The sequence below is a fragment of the Entelurus aequoreus genome, linkage group LG09, assembly GCF_033978785.1.
Source record: "Entelurus aequoreus isolate RoL-2023_Sb linkage group LG09, RoL_Eaeq_v1.1, whole genome shotgun sequence".
In the NCBI taxonomy this organism is placed as follows: Eukaryota; Metazoa; Chordata; class Actinopteri; order Syngnathiformes; family Syngnathidae; genus Entelurus; species Entelurus aequoreus.
Window position 1 is genome coordinate 35,938,314 of NC_084739.1, and position 22,271 is coordinate 35,960,584.

The 22,271-nt window shown below is 38.6% G+C and overlaps 2 protein-coding genes across 2 annotated transcripts; both read left to right on the forward strand.

Moving 5' to 3' along the window:
• Positions 1-466: 466 nt before the first annotated feature.
• Positions 467-19,485, forward strand: LOC133657383 (protein FAM83H-like). Its single transcript, XM_062058659.1, has 6 exons — positions 467-734; positions 3,168-3,615; positions 3,699-3,863; positions 13,303-13,427; positions 13,547-17,312; positions 17,411-19,485. Exons 2-6 carry the CDS (start codon positions 3,172-3,174, stop codon positions 17,420-17,422), a joined length of 4,512 nt encoding a protein of 1,503 aa, XP_061914643.1. The 5' UTR covers positions 467-734; positions 3,168-3,171; the 3' UTR covers positions 17,423-19,485.
• Positions 19,486-19,758: 273 nt separating this feature from the next.
• On the forward strand, positions 19,759-21,517 carry LOC133657384 (androgen-dependent TFPI-regulating protein). The gene is made up of 4 exons (XM_062058660.1): positions 19,759-20,173; positions 20,248-20,349; positions 20,424-20,539; positions 20,991-21,517. The coding sequence occupies exons 1-4, from the start codon at positions 20,057-20,059 to the stop codon at positions 21,163-21,165; spliced, it is 510 nt and encodes a 169-aa protein (XP_061914644.1). The 5' UTR covers positions 19,759-20,056; the 3' UTR covers positions 21,166-21,517.
• The last annotated feature ends 754 nt before the right edge of the window (positions 21,518-22,271 follow it).

Genomic DNA, 22,271 nt, shown 5'->3' on the forward strand with positions numbered 1-22,271 from the left:
ATAGTATTCTATCTTTATTTGTCGTTATTTATACTTTCTGAATGAATGATGTGATAATGTTCATCAGTCAACTCATTGGTGTTAATTTTCAATCTATCAAGATAAAAAAATATATATCGATGCGGTAGCGACTTGTCCAGGGTGTACCCCGCCTTCCGCCCGAATGCAGCTGAGATAGGCTCCAGCGCCCCCCGCGACCCCGAAAGGGACAAGCGGTATAGGATGCTGGTTACACACGACGTTGAATTAACAAATTACAGCTGCTAATTATTTGGTAGTTTTCGTGTCTACAAGATGTGTTTTTCATAATAAAGTCGAGTTTATATTAAAGTGGAAGTGTTAAGTGAAGAATACAGAAGCATACCAATGAGTGTCCCGCAGATGTTTGTCAAGTTAACAGCTGGGTCGCGCTCAGACTGGTTGACTCGTGACGCACGAGACAAGCTGAAAAGAGAGGAAGTAGGTGGAGGCGGAGTCTCGTCGACTTCTTCTTTCTGCTAGCACTCAAACATCCTCGTCGACATGCCTGAAGGCTGACAGCAAACTGGTTAAGCTGGGTTACGGAGAAAAAGAAACAATGTGTCACAACTCTCTCGGCTGGTCCCACTCAGATTGAGGCACGACTAGAGACGCGGCGGTGGAGAACCATTCGAAGAAGGCAAAATGGCCCATGTAGTTTTTAAGCGACGGGAACCGTAAGGACAAGTTGGACAACGTTACGTTAACAGAGCTGGGTAAGTTTAGATAATACCGCCAGAAGTGTGTTTTAAGTGTGTGTTATACGTGCGTGTGTGTACGAAGTGTAACATATGTCCCAAGCTATTTGAACAAAGTCTGCTATGTTACCTATTACCTAGTCATAACTGATAACACACATAAGTTCTGAATATGAAGCCTCGCGATCACCATTAACTCTGTTCTTTGCTTTCGAGTTTTTACGTTGTTTTTTTTTAGTTTTTTATCTTACAAGCAGACACTGACATGATTTTCGTCAGCTCTCGAATGGAGACTTTAGTGTTTTTGGCCAAAGGGAGGAGCCGCGCCCATAACTGTCCTTTACTGGAATTCTATCTCCTCTCATTCATTTGCCTTTAAAATTGTTGCAAAGTAGGGTGGAGAAACCTGCTATGAAAGTTCCAAAAGTCTCTCTCTCTCTCTTATTTGATTATTTGTTCTTGGGCAACAGCGTTGGAATACGGTACTGCAGGCTAGCATATAGAAACAAAACAGGCACAAACATAACGGAAATAATACAAACCTCTGTGTTCAAATCATGTTTGAAATCTGAGTAATAGGTGGCGACTTGTGTAGGGTTTACCCCGCCTTCTGCCCCAGTGCAGCTGGGATAGGCTCCAGCGACCCCGAAAGGACAAGCAGGAGAAAATAGATGGAGAATCTGAATTAGTGACAACATTGGATAAAGTTAAAGTACCAATGATTGTCACACACACACTAGGTGGGGTGAAATTACTCTCTGCATTTGACCCATCCCCATGTTCACCCCCTGGGAGGTGAGGGGAGCAGTGAGCAGCAGCCGCGCTCGGTAATCATTTTGGTGATTTAACCCCCAATTCCAACCCTTGATGCTGAGTGCCAAGCAGGGAGGTTATATCTGAACACTAACAATTAGGGCTGGGAATCTCAGGGTACATCACGATAAATGGCTCACAATGGCGATACATATATTTATCTTCATAACCTACAATATAGGAGTGAAACAAAAAGAAACAACTTCCATACTGCTAAGTCCTTATCCAGCTTTTGTCCCATTCACACTATAAAAGCCAAAGTAAGTTCACACTTGACATGGCACACTAAGGAGTAGGGATGGGTACTAAAACTTGGTTTCTTAATAATGGCACTGGTGCCAGCGTAAGCGTTATTAACTACACTGGGTGGAGTACCTATCAGTGCCTCATTTTGTGCTAAATGACATGGCATACTGAGACACCTGCAACAAGTGCTTAAAGATTTGTGCAAGTAACATCTAGTAAGTAATGCGCATTGATCATCTATCGTAAGCGTATACTATTGCGATAGTTTGTCATAGCCATATTTTGTCACACTCTTACTAAGCTTGTAACAACAGTATTTGTTTCCAGATTTGGAGAATTGTTTTGTTTTTTATAGTCTTCTCCAGCGTGTTCTAAAGATTCTTAGTGGAGTTCAGGTCTGGACTCTGAGGTGGCTAATCCATCTGTGAAAATGATGTCTGATGATCTTTGAACCACTCCTTTGCAATTTCCATCCATCCATTTTCTACCGCTTGTCCCTCTCGGGGTCGCGGGGGATACTGTAGCCTATCCCAGCTGCAATCGAGCTGAAGGTGCGGTACACCCTGGACAAGTTGCCACCTCATCGCAGGGCCAACACAGACAGACAACATTCACACTTAAATCTTGGAATTGCCATCTTGCCCGTGCCATCAGGGAACAAAAAAATAAATTATTCGGTATATTCAGGTTGTCAGCTGACCTCATTCTTTGGACACATAATTTTGCTTAAACTAGACCTGACTATATGCTTAGTTGAATCCAGGTGTTTACTTGACCAGGTAGTGTATAATATTAATTTTTCATATACATTACATTGCTAGAGGAGTGTTAATTTTACAAATTGTTTATTACTTTGTTTTACAACTGCTTTTAACTTGTATTTGTAAAAAAAGTAGGGCAAATGAACTCTCTTGTTCGGAAATACATGTATGCTGTTGAGTGACAGTGTTGGATTAAGTGCCATATTGCTATTTCTAAAGGTAGAATTATACAATAAAGATTTCAACAAATAGGCAGTAATATATTCCCTACCATACTACGGTATCTGCAATTAATGTAATTACATGTTTTACATTCACAAAGTAATGTCTAACATGAACACTGTCCACTGCTGCTCAATGGCTAACTTGAATAAAATATAGTGCTCCAACAGATTGTTGATCAGTCAATTAATAATTTTAATTTTAATTATATGTTAGAGTGTTTTACCGTCTAATGCGACATTTGTTAAGTGTACAGTTGTACCCGCGTACAAAGAAAGACAAGCTGCATAAATATTTTTTTAATCCAAGACATGAATAGTTGTCAAAATGTGTCATGATGTTAAAAAAATGTTGCTGAGAATTATAAGTGATTGTTCTTTTTTCCCCTTACCATTTTCTCTTCAACCAGTAAAATGGCACGTCGCTCTCAATGCTCTTCTGCCGGGGATAACCCCATGCATCCCAATTACCTTCCTCCTCACTATCGAGAAGAGTACCGTTTGGCAATCGATGCACTGGTTGAGGAAAAGCTTGAGGGATATTATGAGTTTCTCCAAAGAGCAGATGTGGTGGACTTCCTGTCCACACCCGAGATTCAATACATACAAAATTGGGTCCATGTTCCTCAACAGAGCAACTACCAAGAGCAAACTTTTGTAGAGGCCGGAAGCGAAACCTCCTCTGACACATATTGGCCAATCCACTCGGACTTGGACGCTCCTGGCCTGGACCTAGGCTGGCCTCAGCTACATCTTTTTGGTGGACCTACGGAGGTCACCACTTTAGTTAATCCTCCTGAGCCTGACATGCCGAGTATTAAGGAGCAGGCCCGGCGACTTATCAAGAATGCTCAGCAGGTCAGTCTTCGTTCTTTTCTGCGGGCAGCATACATGAGTTTCAGTGTATTAACACTTGCCATATGTGGGTTTTATCTCCACAGATGATTGCTATAGTGATGGACATATTTACTGATGTTGACTTGTTTGCTGACATTTTAAATGCTGCTATGAGGAACGTGGCCGTCTATATTCTTTTAGACGAGCAGAATGCAGATCACTTCATGAACATGGTGTCCAACTGCAGAGTTGATCTACAGAGTATTCAAGTGAGTCCTTCATGTTTTTTGAAATGCGAGTCTTGAGCCATGCTGTTGTAGCAGGTGTTGCAAATATTATCAAATATATCATCACAACTCTCTTCAGCACTATAGTTAAAGTTTAATCAGTCCTTATCCTTACTATTATTCCAAAGGTCCAGACTGTTAAAACAAATGCCAATATTAATTTCATTTACTTTTTAAATTGCTAAACGATCCCCTTTTGGATTACAGTTACTTAATTTAAAGAGAAACAATAATTTACTTCTTTGTAGCAATTGATGTTATCTAAGATAAAAGAAAAATATCTACCGTAATTTCCGGACTATAAGCCGCACCTGACTATAAGCCGCACCAGCTAAATTTAGGGGAAAATACAGATTGCTCCATATATAAGCCGCACCCGACTATAAGCCGCAGGGTTTTGATGTGTAATTAGCGTAGTATATAGGGGTTCCTGCTACCACGGAGGGGATTGTCGGGACAGAGATGACTGTTTGGGAACGCAAAGCGTCCCATTTATTAACTATAAATCTTTCAATCATTCAATCAAACTTTCACATCTTTGACATGGCGAACAGCATTCGTGCAGAGTACAAATAATACAACGGTGCAAAGTAATACAAAGTGCTCGCCTGTACGTTATCAAAATAACCAGCCTACTACCGGTATATGAAAAGTCAGTCTTTAATCATTGTGTCATCGTCTTCCTCCTGCGTACTAAAACCACCCAAATCCTCTTCGTCTGTGTCGGAGAAGAACAGGCCGTATATAAGCCGCACCCTTGTATAAGCCGCAGGGACCAGAACGAGGGGGAAAAGTAGCGGCTTATAGTCTGGAAATTACGGTAGTTTAAAACTTCATTTTCTTTACAAAAAATCTGATCCACCTAAGCAAGGTTTAATAGCCAGCTTCACCATTTGCTAATTGCCTCTCTTGCTTGTGAGAAAACACTGAGTATAATTGTGGTTGGAAAACTGCCATTACAATAGCAAAGCAAAAAACACCAAAAATAACTGGAATAGATGTATGAGGCGAGTAAGCTGGCTATATTGATGTAGTTATGAAATATTGATTAATGTTGGTATGATGTATGTAAATGTACTTTCATTGTTTCCATTTTTGGGGGCTAACTAGTTATTTTTCTGTAAGATCAACATTTCCAATACAGCTGTAGATGTTGCCACTAAATATTGCAAGTGTACTAAATTAAGTAGTTTCTTGCATGCTGTTTATCCATAGACACAGTGGATACTAAGGTTGCATGATATAGACAATTGTCGGGGCATATAATTGATCGCAACTGGACTCTTCGGTTTGTCTTAGAAGGCGTTTCAGTTAATGCTCATAGACTTAGATTGGTCAGTTCTAGTCTTCGACTTAGATTGATCAGATCTAGTCTAGGAGCTCGTGCCAAACCCCAAACTATTTGTGTATACTCCCAACACAAGGTCAATTGTAGTAAAAAAAATAACTGTTGAGATGCTAAAGAGCAACCCTTATGTTAATGCCAACAACAGTCGTTAAAGTGGAATTCACCCTCGTTAGCATTGTGGTATTGTGTGGCAATACCACAAAATGCCAGCCCAAAATCAATCTTTAGACTGGTATCACCAACGTTCAGTTGTAAAAAAAAATGGCACAAAAGGAGCATTTGTGACCAGAACGTTTCTAACTCCTGTTATGTGTTGGAGGTTAATTAGTAGAATCTTTTAGGAATGGTTGAAAGGATGCAAAGCATGCAATTGCATATCTTTTGAATTGTAATATTATCCAATCATGCAATTAGATATTCCAAGCATGTTCTTGGTTATCAATAATTAATACTTTCACTTTGACTTACGATTTTAAGTTATCCATTAATCTATTAGTAAAACATAATAATCAAACACAATTGCCAATGCAAATTGTATAACAAGGCTAATATACTTTTATATTCATAAATGTTCATTGTTCCAAGCTACGCTCTGAGTGTATTTATAATTATGATGTGCCACTCAATAAATATGAGTTTGACACCCTTTGTGTACAAAGTACTGAATGGAAGTGGTCGGTCTGATTGTAATGGTGATCAATTAAATAATTAAACAATTTAGAAAATTCTAAGTATCGTATCAGTATTGGTATGACCAATACTGCCTCTAAAACTGCTTGGTGTTGGCTCGATTGCCAAATTTGTAGTATCGCCAGTAGGGGTGTAACGATTGAACGTTACATTGATAGATTGATATATATACCTAAATTTCAAGGATATCGATCTATGCTCTGCAAGTTTGCCTTCTGAAAGATAGGTATCGATCCAAGGTCGTTTTAAAACGAAATCAATCAACTTTATCCATACTAGAATAAAGGAAAACAGAATAAAGGAAAACATTGGATTCAAGAAAGGCAGACTTTATATGAAGTTTAACACTTTAAAAAAATAAGTAAGTTAAACGTTCAGTCTTTTTTTGTCTGTCTGTGATAAAATGGCGGATAGCTACAGTGGTTGAGAAATGTCATGATAAATGAAAACACCAGAAGACAATATCATTAACTACAACACAAAAACTTTCAGCTATAATATGATTGCAAAAGCCACAACAAATACAAACGACACAACCCAATAATATAAAGCCACAAGTTAACTTTAAGCAACAAAAAGACGTGACCCACCAAACAAAAGTGACAGCGACGCACCAACCTCTGGAACACAACATGAAACGACAACAACTAACAGCCAGGGAGAAGTCATTTAATCAGAAATAAATAAATACAAGAGATACTGTAGATCGAGGAGGCTTCGAAAATATGTAAGCGAGGGGCCAACATCATCAACAGGGATGAACTTTTATTAAAAATTGCTTGAATATTGAAAATAGAGCAGAAAAGGTTATACATAATTCCCTTACAAAAAACAACAGAAATATAGTTAACATCACCTGCAGTGTATCCAGTATTTATTTCACAGTCACACTGGTTGATTTATTTTTTATTTTTTTTACTTAAAAGTTATTGAATCGATTTCAACTCACTGAATCGTTTTAGATCAAATCGTTTGTAAAAAAAAAATGTGTTTGTTCCTAAATCATATCGGCAACCACAAATATCAAATAGAAACAAATAGTTGTTAAGACGAATCGTTACACCACTAATCGCCAGAGATGAGATAACAGAAGGTATGTGGTTAATACACTTTAACGGAAGTGTAGATTGAACCATGTTACTACAGAGATTAACCAGCTATGAACAAAAAATAAGTAAGTAGATTGATAATGATTTTAAGAAAATAATACAATGTCAGCAGTCTAATTAGGAACCTTTGTAACCTGTTTTTGAATTGTTCTATTATGATTTATATGCCAAATTATATATTGTAATATTCATTGTTACTGCAAGAGGCTGCAATATATATTGCGGTATAGTTTTTTAGGCCATATCGCCTATCCCTAATAGACAAATGAGTATAATACAGTTTGGGACTGATCTACTGAGATCCAAATACCACAGGCTAAACAGGAGGTGTAAACTATAAAATTGTGTGCACTATTAGTGGGCTTGTTGCGCGTGAACTACTAAGAGATGCAGACCGCCTTATTTAAAATAGGTCTTTACGTGTACTCCTGGCTGTGGCCATGGAAACGCTCCACATTCATGTTATTGTGCTCTCCAACCTGTGTGCGATGTTGTTGAACTAACAGCATCTATAATCTGTACCACCTTTTCTGCAATATAGAATAGCAATCCAGACAACAGAAACTACTTTTAGCACACTGATGGTAGGCTCTGCAGGGAGGCGCAGGACACCGCAGCGCATTCATGTGTCTGGAATTATCCAAACGCAAGAAAATGCATAATGGAAGATTTTTTCATATAGGAAATATATTATAATAATATATTTCCTAAATGAAAAAAATGAACGTAATTATAAAAAAAAAACAGCTGGCACCAAAACACATCAATGCTTTAGTCAGCCCCTTAAGTCATCCAGCAGCTATAAAATGTTAAAATGATACTGCTGAATAGACGATATGTCTAATATTTTTCAAATTTATGACAATCCAGTTGACACATACACGTGGGACAAAAGGTTCTCTGTCCATAGTCTGTCTTTGCTGTGCGATTGCCTCCTTTATCACAGCCGTGTGAGTAACTGTGCGAGTTTGCATGTACTTTTCAGACGTATTAAATAAAGATGCAAAATAGTTCCCACAGAGCATTATACAGTAAGCCTTGATAGATCACATTGCGTGTGCTGAATGATTACATTTACATCTTCTCCTCCCAGTATTGTGGGCGTTTTGATGATCAGCATAAATTCAGGCACGCTAAATGGATTGCGCTGCTTATTTTACTCACTTAAGAGACGCACAATCTTAGTAGATCAGGTTTGCGTGTACTATCAAGCGTGCACATGTTTTGGTGTATAATTATATTATCTGCGTGCGTCATTTGATCAGCGACCAACTCTGAAAATTCACTGATAAAGTCCGAATAGGGACCAGGGGGGCGATAGATAACAGCCAGATACAGAAGTAGCGGTGTGACAGACCTCATTGAAAGCATCTCAAATTATTTATATTTATTACTTAGTTTAGGGGTAAGATTAAGGTTTTCATTGTATATTATTGCGACCACCCCGCTTAAGGGGACAGGCAATATGTGCACTCGTATAGTGAGGAGAAGGTGCCTCGTTAAGCGAGAATAATGAATCTGGTTTTAGCCAAGTTTCGCTGAGACCAATGACGTTAAGAATGTTGTCTCTAATGACCTCATTAACTAATAATGTTTTGGGAGACAATCATCTGATGTTTAAAAAGCCCATATAGTGGGCTGTTTTGAGGCATTTTTGTTATTGGTATCCGTAGTACTGATATTAATAACGTTACGTTTATTTTGTGTAGTGTGTCTTAAATAATTTCAATCATATCGAGGAACTGATATGATCACGTCATAATTTGCCACATCAGTAGAATCAGAGGTGGGTAGAGTAGCCAGAAATTGTACTCAAGTAAGAGTACTGTTACTTTAGAGATGTATTACTCAAGTAAAAGTAAGGAGTAGTCATCCAAATATTTACTTGAGTAAAAGTAAAAAGTATGTTGTGAAAAAACTACTCAAGTACTGAGTAACTGATGAGTAACATACACACACATATATATATATATATATATATATATATATATATATATATATATATATATATATATATATATATATATATATATATATATATATATATATATATATATATATATATATATACACACATATATATATATATTTACACACACATATATATATATATATATATATACACACATATATATATATATTTACACACACATATATATATATATATATATATTTATACACATATATATATATATATATATATATATATATATATATATATATATATATATATATATATATATATATATATATATATATATTTATACACACACATATATATATATATATATACATACATTGATATATACAGTATATAATTTATATTCATTTATTTATTTTGCCGTTTTTGTTTACATGTTAAAGGTGTTTTAATGAATATGTTTAACACATATAGATTACTTTCTTTCATGAAGACAAGAATATAAGTTGGTGTATTACCTGATCCTGATGACTTGCATTGATTGGAATCAGACAGTAGTGCTGATAACGTCCATGTTTTCAAATGGAGGACAAAAAAAGTTCCTCCTTTCTGTCTAATGCCACATGAAAGTGGTTGGTTTTTGGCATCTTATTTGTCCAGCTTCCATATTTGTTTTTATACACTTTACAAGAAATACATTGGCGGCAAACTCTGTAGCTTGCTAGCTTGTTTGCGCTGGCTTTCGGAGACTCTTATTTTGTAAGTACAGGCGCGATGGAGCGGCACTTTTATTGTGAAGACAGGAACTGTGCGGTCAGTCTTTAGGCTTTTGACGGGATGTACGGTTGAAATAAAAGTGTCTTTTTTTCCTTCACACTTTTGATTGATTGATTGAAACTTTTATTAATAGATTGCACAGTACAGTACATATTCCGTACAATTGACCACTAAATGGTAACACCCCAATAAGTTTTTCAACTTGTTTAAGTCAGGTCATGTGACCGCCTGGCTCTGTTTGATTGGTCCAACGTCACCAGTGACTGCATCTGATTGGTGAAACGGAGTGAAACATCACCAGTGACTGTATTTGGTGAAACGCAGGCACTTTGAAGGTCTGTCTGACAGACCAAAACAAACAAAGCGTGCATTAACAGATCGATAAAATTAGTAGCGAGTAGCGAGCTGAATGTAGATAAATGGAGCGGAGTAAAAGTAGCGTTTCTTCTCTATAAATATACTCAAGTAAAAGTAAAAGTATGTTGCATTTAAACTACTCTTAGAAGTACAATTTATCCCAAAAGTTACTCAAGTAGATGTAACGCAGTAAATGTAGCGCGTTACTACCCACCTCTGAGTAGAATGCATGTTAACCTCTGGCACAGTCGCTACAGAAAAACATTATGTGAGTTATGTATTATTCTACGAGATATGCTATATGTGTAGGAATTTTTCCGCCTGGCGCTGGTTATTTCTAGCTTAACTGACTCCTCACCCGCTAACAAACACTGTAATTGCCTCAAATAGTAGTCTATATTTCTAGAAGGAGTGATGGCACCTTCATGGTTTGGGTGAAGGCAGGCCCAGCTTGCCCCAGAAAGAGGGCCAATTATCAATAAACGTTAGTCCCTGTTCTCTACAAATACTAGCCACTTGTTAAGGGAGACTAATCTGCTGTACCTCTCACCATTTCCTCTCGCAAGCAGGGGGCCAGAGACAAGTGCTACTAGCTGAGCTAGTCAGCTCGCTACAGCTAATGCTAGCAAACGTGACTGCGGCGTCTAAAGTTACGAAATGACTCTGTTCTAACTGGCGAACACGGTCCTCTAGTAGAGCCAACCTATCAGGGAGCAGGGAGCCATACTCACGTTGTTTCTTTTACTGAGTTCTTCCTGTCTTCGGAGCTATAGGCGAAGAGTAGCAGCACTGTGAAGGAGCAGATGCCTTTGGAGCGAGTTGCTTTGGACCGCGACTAGCTTAGCTTTGTTAGCTTAGCAGCTAGCTAGCTGAGAGAGGCAATGAGACAGAGTGGGTGCTTTGTAAGTTTGATAAGACTTCTAAATATTTTTGAGAAGGAATAAAGAAAGTTGTAAAACACTTAGAAGCACACAGATAGAAAGATAGTACTTAACTTTTTAGCGGAAGCAGACTTTTTCAGCTTCAACGTGCACGATTGAATAGCTTAGTTGCTCAGACAGCAATGTTTTTTATGTAAGTTTAGATTGGGGTATGTCGTTTCTTAATGGGGAAAAACGTTAATAACACTTGTTTTCATGTTAGCATTTAAAGGCCTACTGAAATGAATTTTTTTTATTTAAACGGGGATAGCAGATCTATTCTATGTGTCATACTTGATCATTTCGCGATATTGCCATATTTTTGCTGAAATGATTTAGTATAGAAAAACGACGATAAAGATCGCAACTTTTGGTATCTGACAAAAAAAAGCCTTGCCCCTACCGGAAGTAGCATGACGTAGTCGGTTGAACATTTCCGGAAAGTTCTCTATTGTTTACAGTGATGGCGGCCAAAAGTGAGAGCGATTCGGACCGAGAAAGCGACGATTTCCCCATTAATTTGAGCGAGGATGAAAGATTTGTGGATGAGGAAAGTGGAAGTGAAGGACTAGTGGGGAGTGGAAGCGATTCAGATAGGGAAGATGCTGTGAGAGGCGGGTGGGACCTGATATTCAGCTGGGAATGACTACAACAGTAAATAAACACAAGCCACAACACAACCAGGCTTATATTTAATATGCCACAAATTAATCCCGCATAAAAACACCTAAGTGTTTGTTATGCTAGCTCCTAGCTCCTAGCTCCCGTCCATATAACCCGCCAATACAATTCAAACACCTGCACAACACACACAATCACTCAGCCCAAAGGACCGTTCACCTAACCCAAGGTTCAGAAAGCTTATATATTTACACAAAGTTACGTACGTGACACGCATGTACGGGCAAGCGATCAAATGTTTGGAAGCGCAGCTGCGTACTCACGGTACCTGATATTCAGCTGGGAATGACTACAACAGTAAATAAACACAAGACATATACCTGTATATACTCTATTAGCCACAACACAACCAGGCTTATATTTAATATGCCACAAATTAATCCCGCATAAAAACACCTAGGTGTTTGTCATGCTAGCTCCTAGCTCCCGTCCATATAACCCGCCAATACAATTCAAACACCTGCACAACACACACAATCACTCAGCCCAAAGGACTGTTCACCTAACCCAAGGTTCATAAAGCTTATATATTTACACAAAGTTACGTACGTGACACGCACGTACGGGCAAGCGATCAAATGTTTGGAAGCGCAGCTGCATACTCATGGTAGCACGTCTGCGTCTGTGTATCCAAATCAAAGTGATCCTGGTAAGAGTCTGTGTTGTCCCAGTTCTCTACAGGCGTCTGTGTATCGAAGTCAAAAGTCCTCCTGGTTAGAGTTTCTGTTGTCCGAGTTCTTCGATCTTGACTGCATCTCTCGGGAATGTAAACAATGAAACACCGGCTGTGTTGTGTTGCTGCTGACTTCCCTCGCAAAATACTCCGCTTCGCACCGACAACTTTCTTCTTTGCTTGCTGAGCTTCTTTCTCCATAATGCAATGAACAAATTGCAACAGATTCACCAACACATATGTCCAGAATACTGTCGAATAATGAGATGAAAACAGAGCTACTTTGTATTGACTTCAATGGGAGAGCCATACTACTGTTCTACCGGCTACGCCACGCGCATACGTCATCATCCAAAGGCGTTTTTAACCGGAAGTTTAGCGGGAAATTTAAAATTGCACTTTATAAGTTAACCCGGCCGTATTGGCATGTGTTGCAATGTTAAGATTTCATCATTGATATATAAACTATCAGACTGTGTGGTCGGTAGTAGTGGGTTTCAGTAGGCCTTTAAGCTAGCAAGCTGGCACCAGTCAGTCTGTGAGTTTAATCTAGTTTTATCATTTATCAATCACAGTTTTTCAAAGGTTTTAATTTGAAACAGTAATAATAACTGTCAGAATTTTTATCGTTGTTATCAATAATACCGTTGATCGTTACTTCCCTACGGTATAAGTACATCATATTTTCACTGCAACATCATGACTGATAATTAAACCTCTCTGCTGCAGTCTTGGTTTTCTTTCATGTCACTTTTTCACTTAAAATTAACTACACATTTTGTACGATCATGTGTTTTCAGTCCGGTCCAGTAACGTACAGGTAAACTTAAAAAATAAGTAATTTTCTCAAGCTCTACTTTAAAGTCACTACAAGTAATGCAATACTGCTTCCTCGCATTAATGTTGATCACTTTAACTCTTTATTATTAAATGCTTTTCTTGCAGTTTATTCGAGTAAGAACTGTGTCTGGCATCACATATCACTGCCGCTCAGGGAAATCCTTCAAAGGTCAAATGATGGATCGTTTCTTGCTGACGGACTGCAGGGCTGTACTCAGTGGGAACTACAGGTGACATTCATTGCTGCCACAAACATTGAAAAAAAGAATATTGTGTTTAACATGTTGACGCCTCACTTAGTGCAGAAACAGTCATGATGAGTTACTAACTGTTCATTGCCCTTATCCAGCTTCATGTGGTCTTTTGAGAAGCTACACCGTTGTATGGCACACCTTTTCCTTGGACAGCTTGTGTCAACTTTTGATGAAGAGTTTCGAATCCTTTTTGCTCAGTCGCAACCACTGTTGACTGACGTTGCTGTTCCAATGGAAGATGTTGGTCTCTTGCAAAAGAGACCATACCCAAGTAAAATAACTCCACTCACATACAGAGAGCCCAGAAAATTTTTACCAATTGACATTGGGACTCATGCAGAAGACTGGGCTAAACCCCCATATGATGAACAAATCGAAACAGATTGGCGAATGCAGCCCAATAGGACTTCACATGGCCCTGTTGAAGTGTACAGTCGATTTCCAGCTCAGCAGTCAGGAATGGAGCTGCAGTTTAATCAAGGACACTCCAAGTTTCCCATGATGGAAAGCCCTGTCTTGAAACGTCACAGTTATGCTGAAGGTGTTCATGGCAGGTACCCATTCCTTGCGCAACCCAAAACAGACTTTGAGGCCAGGGGCAGGCTGTTTAACAGGGCTCAGCTGCAAAATGTGGGGCCAGGTCCAGACGCCGATTATAGCGGCCCTGAGAAATTCTGCAGCCAACAATATCATTCAACAGATCAGCATTCTGAACCAGGCTTACCACAAGAGATGGAGCCATTTGATAACTTTGACCATGTGCTTAACTATTTATCATCTACCAGGAATGTGGACTTCGAGCAGGCCTCAGAGAAATTACAACCTCCTGCAGATTTACCGTTGAGTTCATCCCCACATCAAAGGTTGAGGGGCTCGGCATCTTCCACCCCTTTAAATACAATGGATGACAAGCAGTTTTTCCAGGAGCCCAATACAGACCGCAAAGACCCCACGGTAAAACGAGGGTTAAGGAATTGGAGAATTAACTCTTACCTCAGTGCATTCGATAACCCAGATGAAGGCCTGCCAATGATACCACCTCAGGCGTCAGATCCTTTTGAGGAGCCCTTCAACCCTGTACAGCAAACACAACCACACATAGATTTAGCAATTCCTAAAATTCCAAACGTCAGAGAGTTTAAGATTCCCGCCATACCAAGAGTCAGTCAGTTGCCAAGTTATGCCAAAGCTTTTGCACTAGATCTAGAGCAGTCAAAGAAATTGCAGGAAGAGAGTGTGAAAAGTGAAGAAACTGTGTCAACTGAAACCAAAACAACACCAACACCCTCAGAATCATCATCTACAACTGAGGGGGAAAAACCAGAGGAGGCAGAACAAAAAGAACCAAACACTGCAGTTCGAAAGGATGAATCATTTAAAAGACAATACAATGCAGCCGCTCCAAGGAGCTCGAGGTTAAGATCTTCTTTGATATTTAGCTCTTTAGAGCAGCATACGGCAGGGCAACAAGATGATGAAAGTGACAAAAGTGAGACGGAGCAGACAAAACTATCCTTTACTTCTCAGGCCTTAGGACAAAGAAGATCAGGCGCAAGAGAATCCTTTGGATGGAGTCGTTACTTAAAGTCCGCTACTTTTGATAGTTCTGTACCAGAAGCCTCCAAACAAGGAAGCAATAAACCAGAGGATAAAAACTCCTCAAATGAAGATTCAAAGAGTTCTAGAGAAAACTTTGAGGTACAAGAGCAATTAAAACTGCCAGACATTGAACAAGGAAAACTCTCTCCTTCAACATCCAGATTGAAGCCTTCCGAAACTGATCAACCACGCCAGACTTTTGTTACCAATCCATCGTCTGTAGATATGAGTGATCCTGATAAAAGACTGATGTTTTTTAAAGAGCTGGCAGCTAAACGCAAAGCTGCTAAGGCGGGAGAAGCTGAACATTGCACTCAGAAGGCTCAGATGAAAACACCAATTGATCTTAATATTGTTACTGCTGAAAAAGAGGACACTGTTCAAAATGATGGAATGAAAGGTGATGCCTCTGCCCAAAAGCCTCAAGCCCAAATCTCATTACCATGGGATGTCAGTACAAAAGGTTTAAGTAAAATCAAATCCACAGAAACACCTGTTGATGGAAGTGATGAGACTAGCAAGCACAAGAGCCAGGTCAGTAATTCATTAGTTATCACCCATAGCTCAGAGACTGAACAACCTAGCATTTCAACTGATTCAAAGGTTGAAATTAGGAACAGCCATACAGCAGCATCTCTATCTGTTTCTGCAGAAACACAAGTCATTGAGTGTGATTCAGAAGACCCAGAGCATCAAAAACCTGCCTTAAGTGAGTTTAGCTCTGGTCAACAAGTCATTGTAACAAAAGTCAAACATGCTAATCTTCCATCGCTTAAGCATAGTACTGATGTAACACAAGTTCTCAAGTCTACCTCTAATGAGTTAACTATATCTGCTCCCAGTTTTGGGAAATCATCATCATCTTCTGCATCTACAAGGCTTAATTCTAACATCCAAAATCAAGACTCATCACAGTTGGAAACCAGTGTGACATCTCCTCTCCTGTCATCAGAATCTAGCATAGTAACACAACCAGATGCAAAAGGCCCTAACTCTAAACACTCCCCATCCAGTCCTAATAACTCAGACCAGATCAGTAATGTTTCAAAGTTACTGTCAGTTTCAATTCCTTCTGTAGATGACTTAGCTCATGAGCAATCTGATGTTTCTGAGAAAAACTATGCTTCTGATTCAAAGCCAAACCCCTCCTCATTGCAATCTACCACAAAGACAAACACTGACAGACCAAGATCTCATTCACCTCATCACCTGACACAGAGCGTTTCTGAATTAGATAATGTCTCTGAACAAAATCCAGTGGCAGAGGAGGCTGGGGTGTCATCCATTGTTGTTCCATCATCAATAAAAGACATCAAAGATGACATCCTAACTCATAGCATTAGCGCTCCATCACTTGGACCCAATCTACTTGTTTCCCAAAGTCATTCCAAATCTGACCAAAAAAATACCAACATTTTTACACCCACCCTAACAGACTTGTCTCAAGAACCACCAAGACATGCAAATACCCCTTCCGAGCCTAACCCAACAGAATCATCAACTCCAGCTGTAACAGGTTTATGTTTGTCTTTGTCTGAGTCAGTTACATCAGTTCCGTCCTCCCAAACTGAAAAATCTGAAGGTTTCATGCCAGCATCGCATGGTTCCTCTAAGGTTAACCCTTTAAGTAATGGAACTTCAACTAATATCAACAAATCTCCAATGCAGTCTACCTCAGTTCTGTCCAGCAAAAAGCCAAACTCTGATAGTTCTGAACCGTGCAAGTCCAATTTAGCTGTACCCCATGCAGACAGTAATGTGTGCAGTCAGATTAATGTCTGCCAAGAGTCAAAATTGTCTGTGCCTTGTGAGGATAACACTGTGGATGGTAAGACTACAAATACTATTAAGAAGAGTGCTGCACTAGATTCTGGCGGCAGTGAAAGAATAAATGAATTGACAGGTCAGACTAAATGTTCGGAGAATACAGCAGATGAAGGTGTAGCGTCCAAGCAGCCAAAGTCCAGCCAATCTCGATACCACTCGTCAACTGCCAACGTGCTCTCAAGCAGCAACCTCAGAGACGATACAAAACTGCTGCTTGAGCAAATTTCAGTAAATAGCCAAAGCAGGAATGAGTCTACTAAGGAGCTGCCTGTCACTGATGATGAGAAAGAAGATGAAGCTGACAAAAATGCAAAAAGAGACAAAGAAAGGGAGATCGGCTCACTAAGCAGTAGCCAGTCATCGCATGAGCGTGAGAAGTTGCTGGAGAAACTACAAAGCTTGAGGAAGGAAAGAAAAGTTTATAGTCGCTTTGAGGTGGGTAAAAGTATTCCTACTGTATTTTTCAGACATTGAGATGTTTGTCTTATTTACTTTCTGTAATTACAAATGTTATCTCTCTTTCTTCCACACAGATGGCTCCTTAAATTGGAAACCGAGAAATATGAGAGAAAAGACTTGAGACTGAAATACAGTAAAATCTGGGACACTGACTAAGACATGTACATGATCAGTTAAACAAATTAGGGTAGGATTTCTATTTTGAATCACCGTTGTGTTTTATCTGTGTGAAGTACATGGACTGACAGTCAACTGTGTAAATGCACATATCTATGTTTGCATGGGATAACATGTTTTTACAGACACAGTTGGGTAAAGTGCAATTGTTACAACTGATAACTCATTTAAGACATTTGTTTAAGTCTCTATTAGGTTATTAGGTGTGCCCACATCCGTTTGTGCTGAAAAGTCAAATGTAATGATTGATCAAATTACCATAGTGTGAAGATTGTATGCGCTGAAAAATAACAGACAATGACAGCTAATTGGGGTTTGATTTCGAAAGATCAATGATCACAAGATCCTGGTTTTATAACAATATGGTATTAAAACTGTATTAATGTAATGTTTCTCATTGCTAATTAGCTAAATGTCTTTTGACAAATTAAAGTATTTTTTTACTTGTACAAAGTGCAGCTTGCACTGGTGTAAAATGCAGAAACTGAACTTGTTGTAAAGTATCTTCTGCCATCTAGTGGGTCTTATTTGAACACCAGTTCTCACTTCTTGTACATACCTCAAAGCTTACAACAAAATGTTACCACATTGGTGACACTTTGGAAGCATAATAAAGTTCCACCCTAAGGCTTCCATCATATATTTCAGCAGTGACCATGGTGTTCTGTGAAAGCATGTTTCTTTGCCCTGAATAGGCACAGGCAGGTGATGATGGAGAAGAAACAAATCTGAGACAAAGCTTTTTGCAATTCAGAATCATAAATGGTAAAGAATAAGATAATGACTGTAACTGATAAAAACAACTAAATCATGATGTATATTGGTCAACACCACACCATAGACTTTAAAGTATGTATTTGATTTTGTTTATTAATTTACTGATATATTAATTAGATGAAAGTATTGAGCGATAAGATCCAACCATCACCAAGTTACACAAAAAAATATTTTATCTGTTTAGTGCTATGGAATTGTCACATACCACCTTATTTCAGCTGTTTTTGTATGGTTTTTAGTGCTTTTATCACAATGTGGTTTTGTTAGTACACATTTTGCGTCATATCCCTGCCACAACAAAAAGAAGTACAGTCGTCCGTCATCTATGCTTTTAATTGCTTCCAGGCCTGAGCGTGGTAAATTAATGTCTATGTGTTTTAACATGAGACACCTCTAGACATGAAATAACAGCCACATATTCACCTTTGCACTTGTTTAACCAATTTACTAGAATTAGTCGTATTAAAAAATACCCACTGTGGTGACTTAAGGAGCCATGGTCAATACTATGTAGTATTGATATTTTCAGATCATTTGGCTATTTTTATGCTTGAATATGTTTAATTTAAGCCCAAAATACATAGACTATTCTTAATAAAAAAGGGAAAACCCTGTGATAGAGTGAAGCTGCAAACTTTGAAGCACGGAGTGGCAAAGGACAAGTGCAAATCACATTTTATTTTTGACAATTTTCTTAAAGATCCTTAAACCTAACTGTCTAGGAGCAAATGGCTGAGTGTTTTTTCTAATTTAGAGAAAATTCACTTTTGTGTCCTCAGAAAAGTGCCTCTGTATTCTTCTGAAAATATGCATTTTAAAGAAATGTTAAATGAAGCAAACTAACAATATCAAACATTGTTTTTAAGAAAGATTTAGAAGATAACTTGTCTTCTAGAACTACTTGATGAAAATAAAATCCCTTAAAATGTCATTTTTTTATCTTTGTCATTTGTTTGCACATTTCCTGACATTGCACTGAACATTTGTTTTAACTTTTGATCTTGTTTATCAAGAATGTTTAATTCGTTCTGATGTGGACTAACAAGTAGTATGACCAGGATGTTTGTTAACCTCATAAGTAAAAATGTGGGACATTAGCCATCATACATTGAAACAAACAAATTGCCTTGTCTCCGTAAATAAACACAAACATGTTGAATAATAGGAAACACAGGATATTTTCAAGTTGGGCTTTACGCGTGTTTTTTTAATTGTAATTTGTTGAACTTTCTCAAATTATAACCAAACATTTTACTTCACCTTAACATTAAATGATTTCTTACAAAACTCAGAAAGCGATTACGCTCACTGAGAGTGAAAAGACCTTCAAGTCACATGCTACAGAGCACTGCTTATGAATTGCACACTCCTGTACTTAATAATGAACAGTGGGCCTCTTGTGTGTGTGTGCATTGAGCTGTTGCACAGTCACTCTAATCTTTAAACATCCTTTACTGGCAGCAGTTGTTCTCCTCCGTAGTCTTCAATTGTTTTAAAGATTTTGTGTATCGATATCAAATAAAATGACTTTAACCCTGAGGAGAGTATATCACATTGCAACATTTAGCTGGTATGCATTTGTTGTGAAGAGCCTCGCTGCTAAGGATGGAGAGCAGTTACCACCTGGCATCTTTGTGTACGGGGGACCTTGGAAGTACCTCACTTTTTTGAATGTAGTAAGTATGATACGGTGCATAAAAAGGGAGCAAGTCTATTGTGACACTTAAAAAATGTAGTTTTGTTTGCTATTTTTTCAGTTACTCCAAATGTTTTTCTTTGGACTGGCTGCAGTGAATGATCTCCATTGGGGGAAATACAGCCAGACCCCACTAAACAGATGTAAAGATGTTATTTTTGCTGTTTTTGCCTTCCCTGTTGGCATGGTGAGACGCACATGTAACATATATCTTCTGTTACACAACAAATCAATATGCTTTACAGTACATCTGTGGTTTAGTTTGTTGTTCTGCTTTTCTGGACCATCTTTGCCTTTGACAGAGAGTTAGTCTACCCGGCAACAATAGACACCTTCTTCCCACCTTGGATAAACCATGCAATGGTCTGGATATGATTTTTTTTAAACACATCCCTCCCAATTGCAAATACCCAATACATTATTCACTGTTCCCTCAGCATACATTGGTCCTACCTATTCTACTTGGAGAACTTCTGATGGAGCCACATGTCTACCCACAAACAACACATGCCCTAGTTACTCTGGGAGTAGTGGGCTTACTTTACCTATTCTGGTAAGTGGCAAGTGAAATGATAAGAAATGACTGTTTTGTGATTGTCACAGCTTTATTACACACAATACACTTCTGTTCCTTGGGTCCAACATCTATGACCCATCCAACTTTGTTTAAATTATTTTAAGACTTGTGACAGTGGTACTTTAAGGCTCTGTGTGTTACATACAATCTGCATCAATAAAGCCTGCAAATACAGTTTTGGCATACCTCACATTTAAAATAAGACATTGTAAAATAATCTAGAATATGTAGTGATATATGTGAGTGTGAATGTTGTCTTGTCTATCTGTGTTGGCCCTGCGATGAGGTGGCGACTTGTCCAGGGTGTACCCCGTCTTCCGCCCGAATGCAGCTGGGATAGGCTCCAGCACCCCCCACGACCCCTAAAGGGACAAGCGGTAGAAAATGGATGGATGGATATGTCTTTTATTGTCAACATATTCCGCAGGATTCTCTGGGTGTACTTCTCAGTCGGGATTTGGGTGTATCCTTTACTTGGGCACTTCAGCAGTGTCGGTCTGGTTGGCTTCTTCTGCTTTAACATGTCAGCTGTGACCTTGCTCTACCTTCTTGGACACAAACTCAACAGTCGTATGTGGAAGGTACCCCTTAATCCGCACTAACAGACAAAAGCCATCGGGACACTCCTCTCGATTACTTTTCATTTGAGAAAAAAAAAAACATAAGCCAATTTAGTACTTTAGGTGGTAGCTCTTTGCAAATGAAAAATGTGTCCATTATAAAAAAAAATAGTTTGATAAACTTCCCTCAGGACAAAATCAATATTCACAGATATACAAATGCCATCAATGCATAATCATACAATGACGTGTGCTGCTCTAATATCCTATTAAATCAAGTGACAGCGACATCCTGTGTTGGCCATTTACTTTGCTACACATCTTTTTTTATCCATGCTGTGGTGCATTTCAATTGTGGCATCATAACAGTCAAAATGCATTTCACAAATGATCACTGATGCAATGTGCTTTGCATGCTCAACCTCAGTGCAGGAAAAGTTGTGGATGAGCATTTTTGGAGGTTTGCACCATGAATAGTCTGGTGTCTTCACCATTCAGCGGATAGCTCCTCAAACAATAGTCCTTTTGTTCATGTCCAGGTCATACACCTCTCAAGTCCCTGTAGCCTTTTAGATGGTGGAGGTAGTCTGGATCTGCATCAACCAGTCCGACGGAAAGTATCTTGGCCAATAAATGCAGATCTCCCTCACTCAGGTCCTTCTGTTGAAGCATAAAAAAGCAATTCTTCATTCTCTCTTTGTTGTGATACAGGCACTTATAGCATTTATCATGAGCGCGATGATTAGTGCTGACCTTCTTGTTGTTGTTGGCGTAGGATTCAGGAAGCTGTGAATTTTGAGGTCTTTTTCCCTGTTAAAAGAATTCCACCATTTACAAAACACTATTTAGTCAAATTTGAACACAATTAAGGTTTATTTATACAGCTTACCATATTCAGACACATTTTTGGTATAGATGATATGTTTGTTTTTTTTACCTTGACATGTTTCGATAGAAGTTTCGTCACTTTTAAGGAAGACCGCAGATGTCAGTCCAAACATGTCAAGGTAAAAACGCCATTTATAACACCTAAAACATTTCTGAACAGAAGAAACTGAACATGAGAGGACTTTAAAAAAAACTAATATTCTATTAATACGGTTTACTTGCCTCTTTAAGTCCTTTGGAGAAACACATGATGATGATGA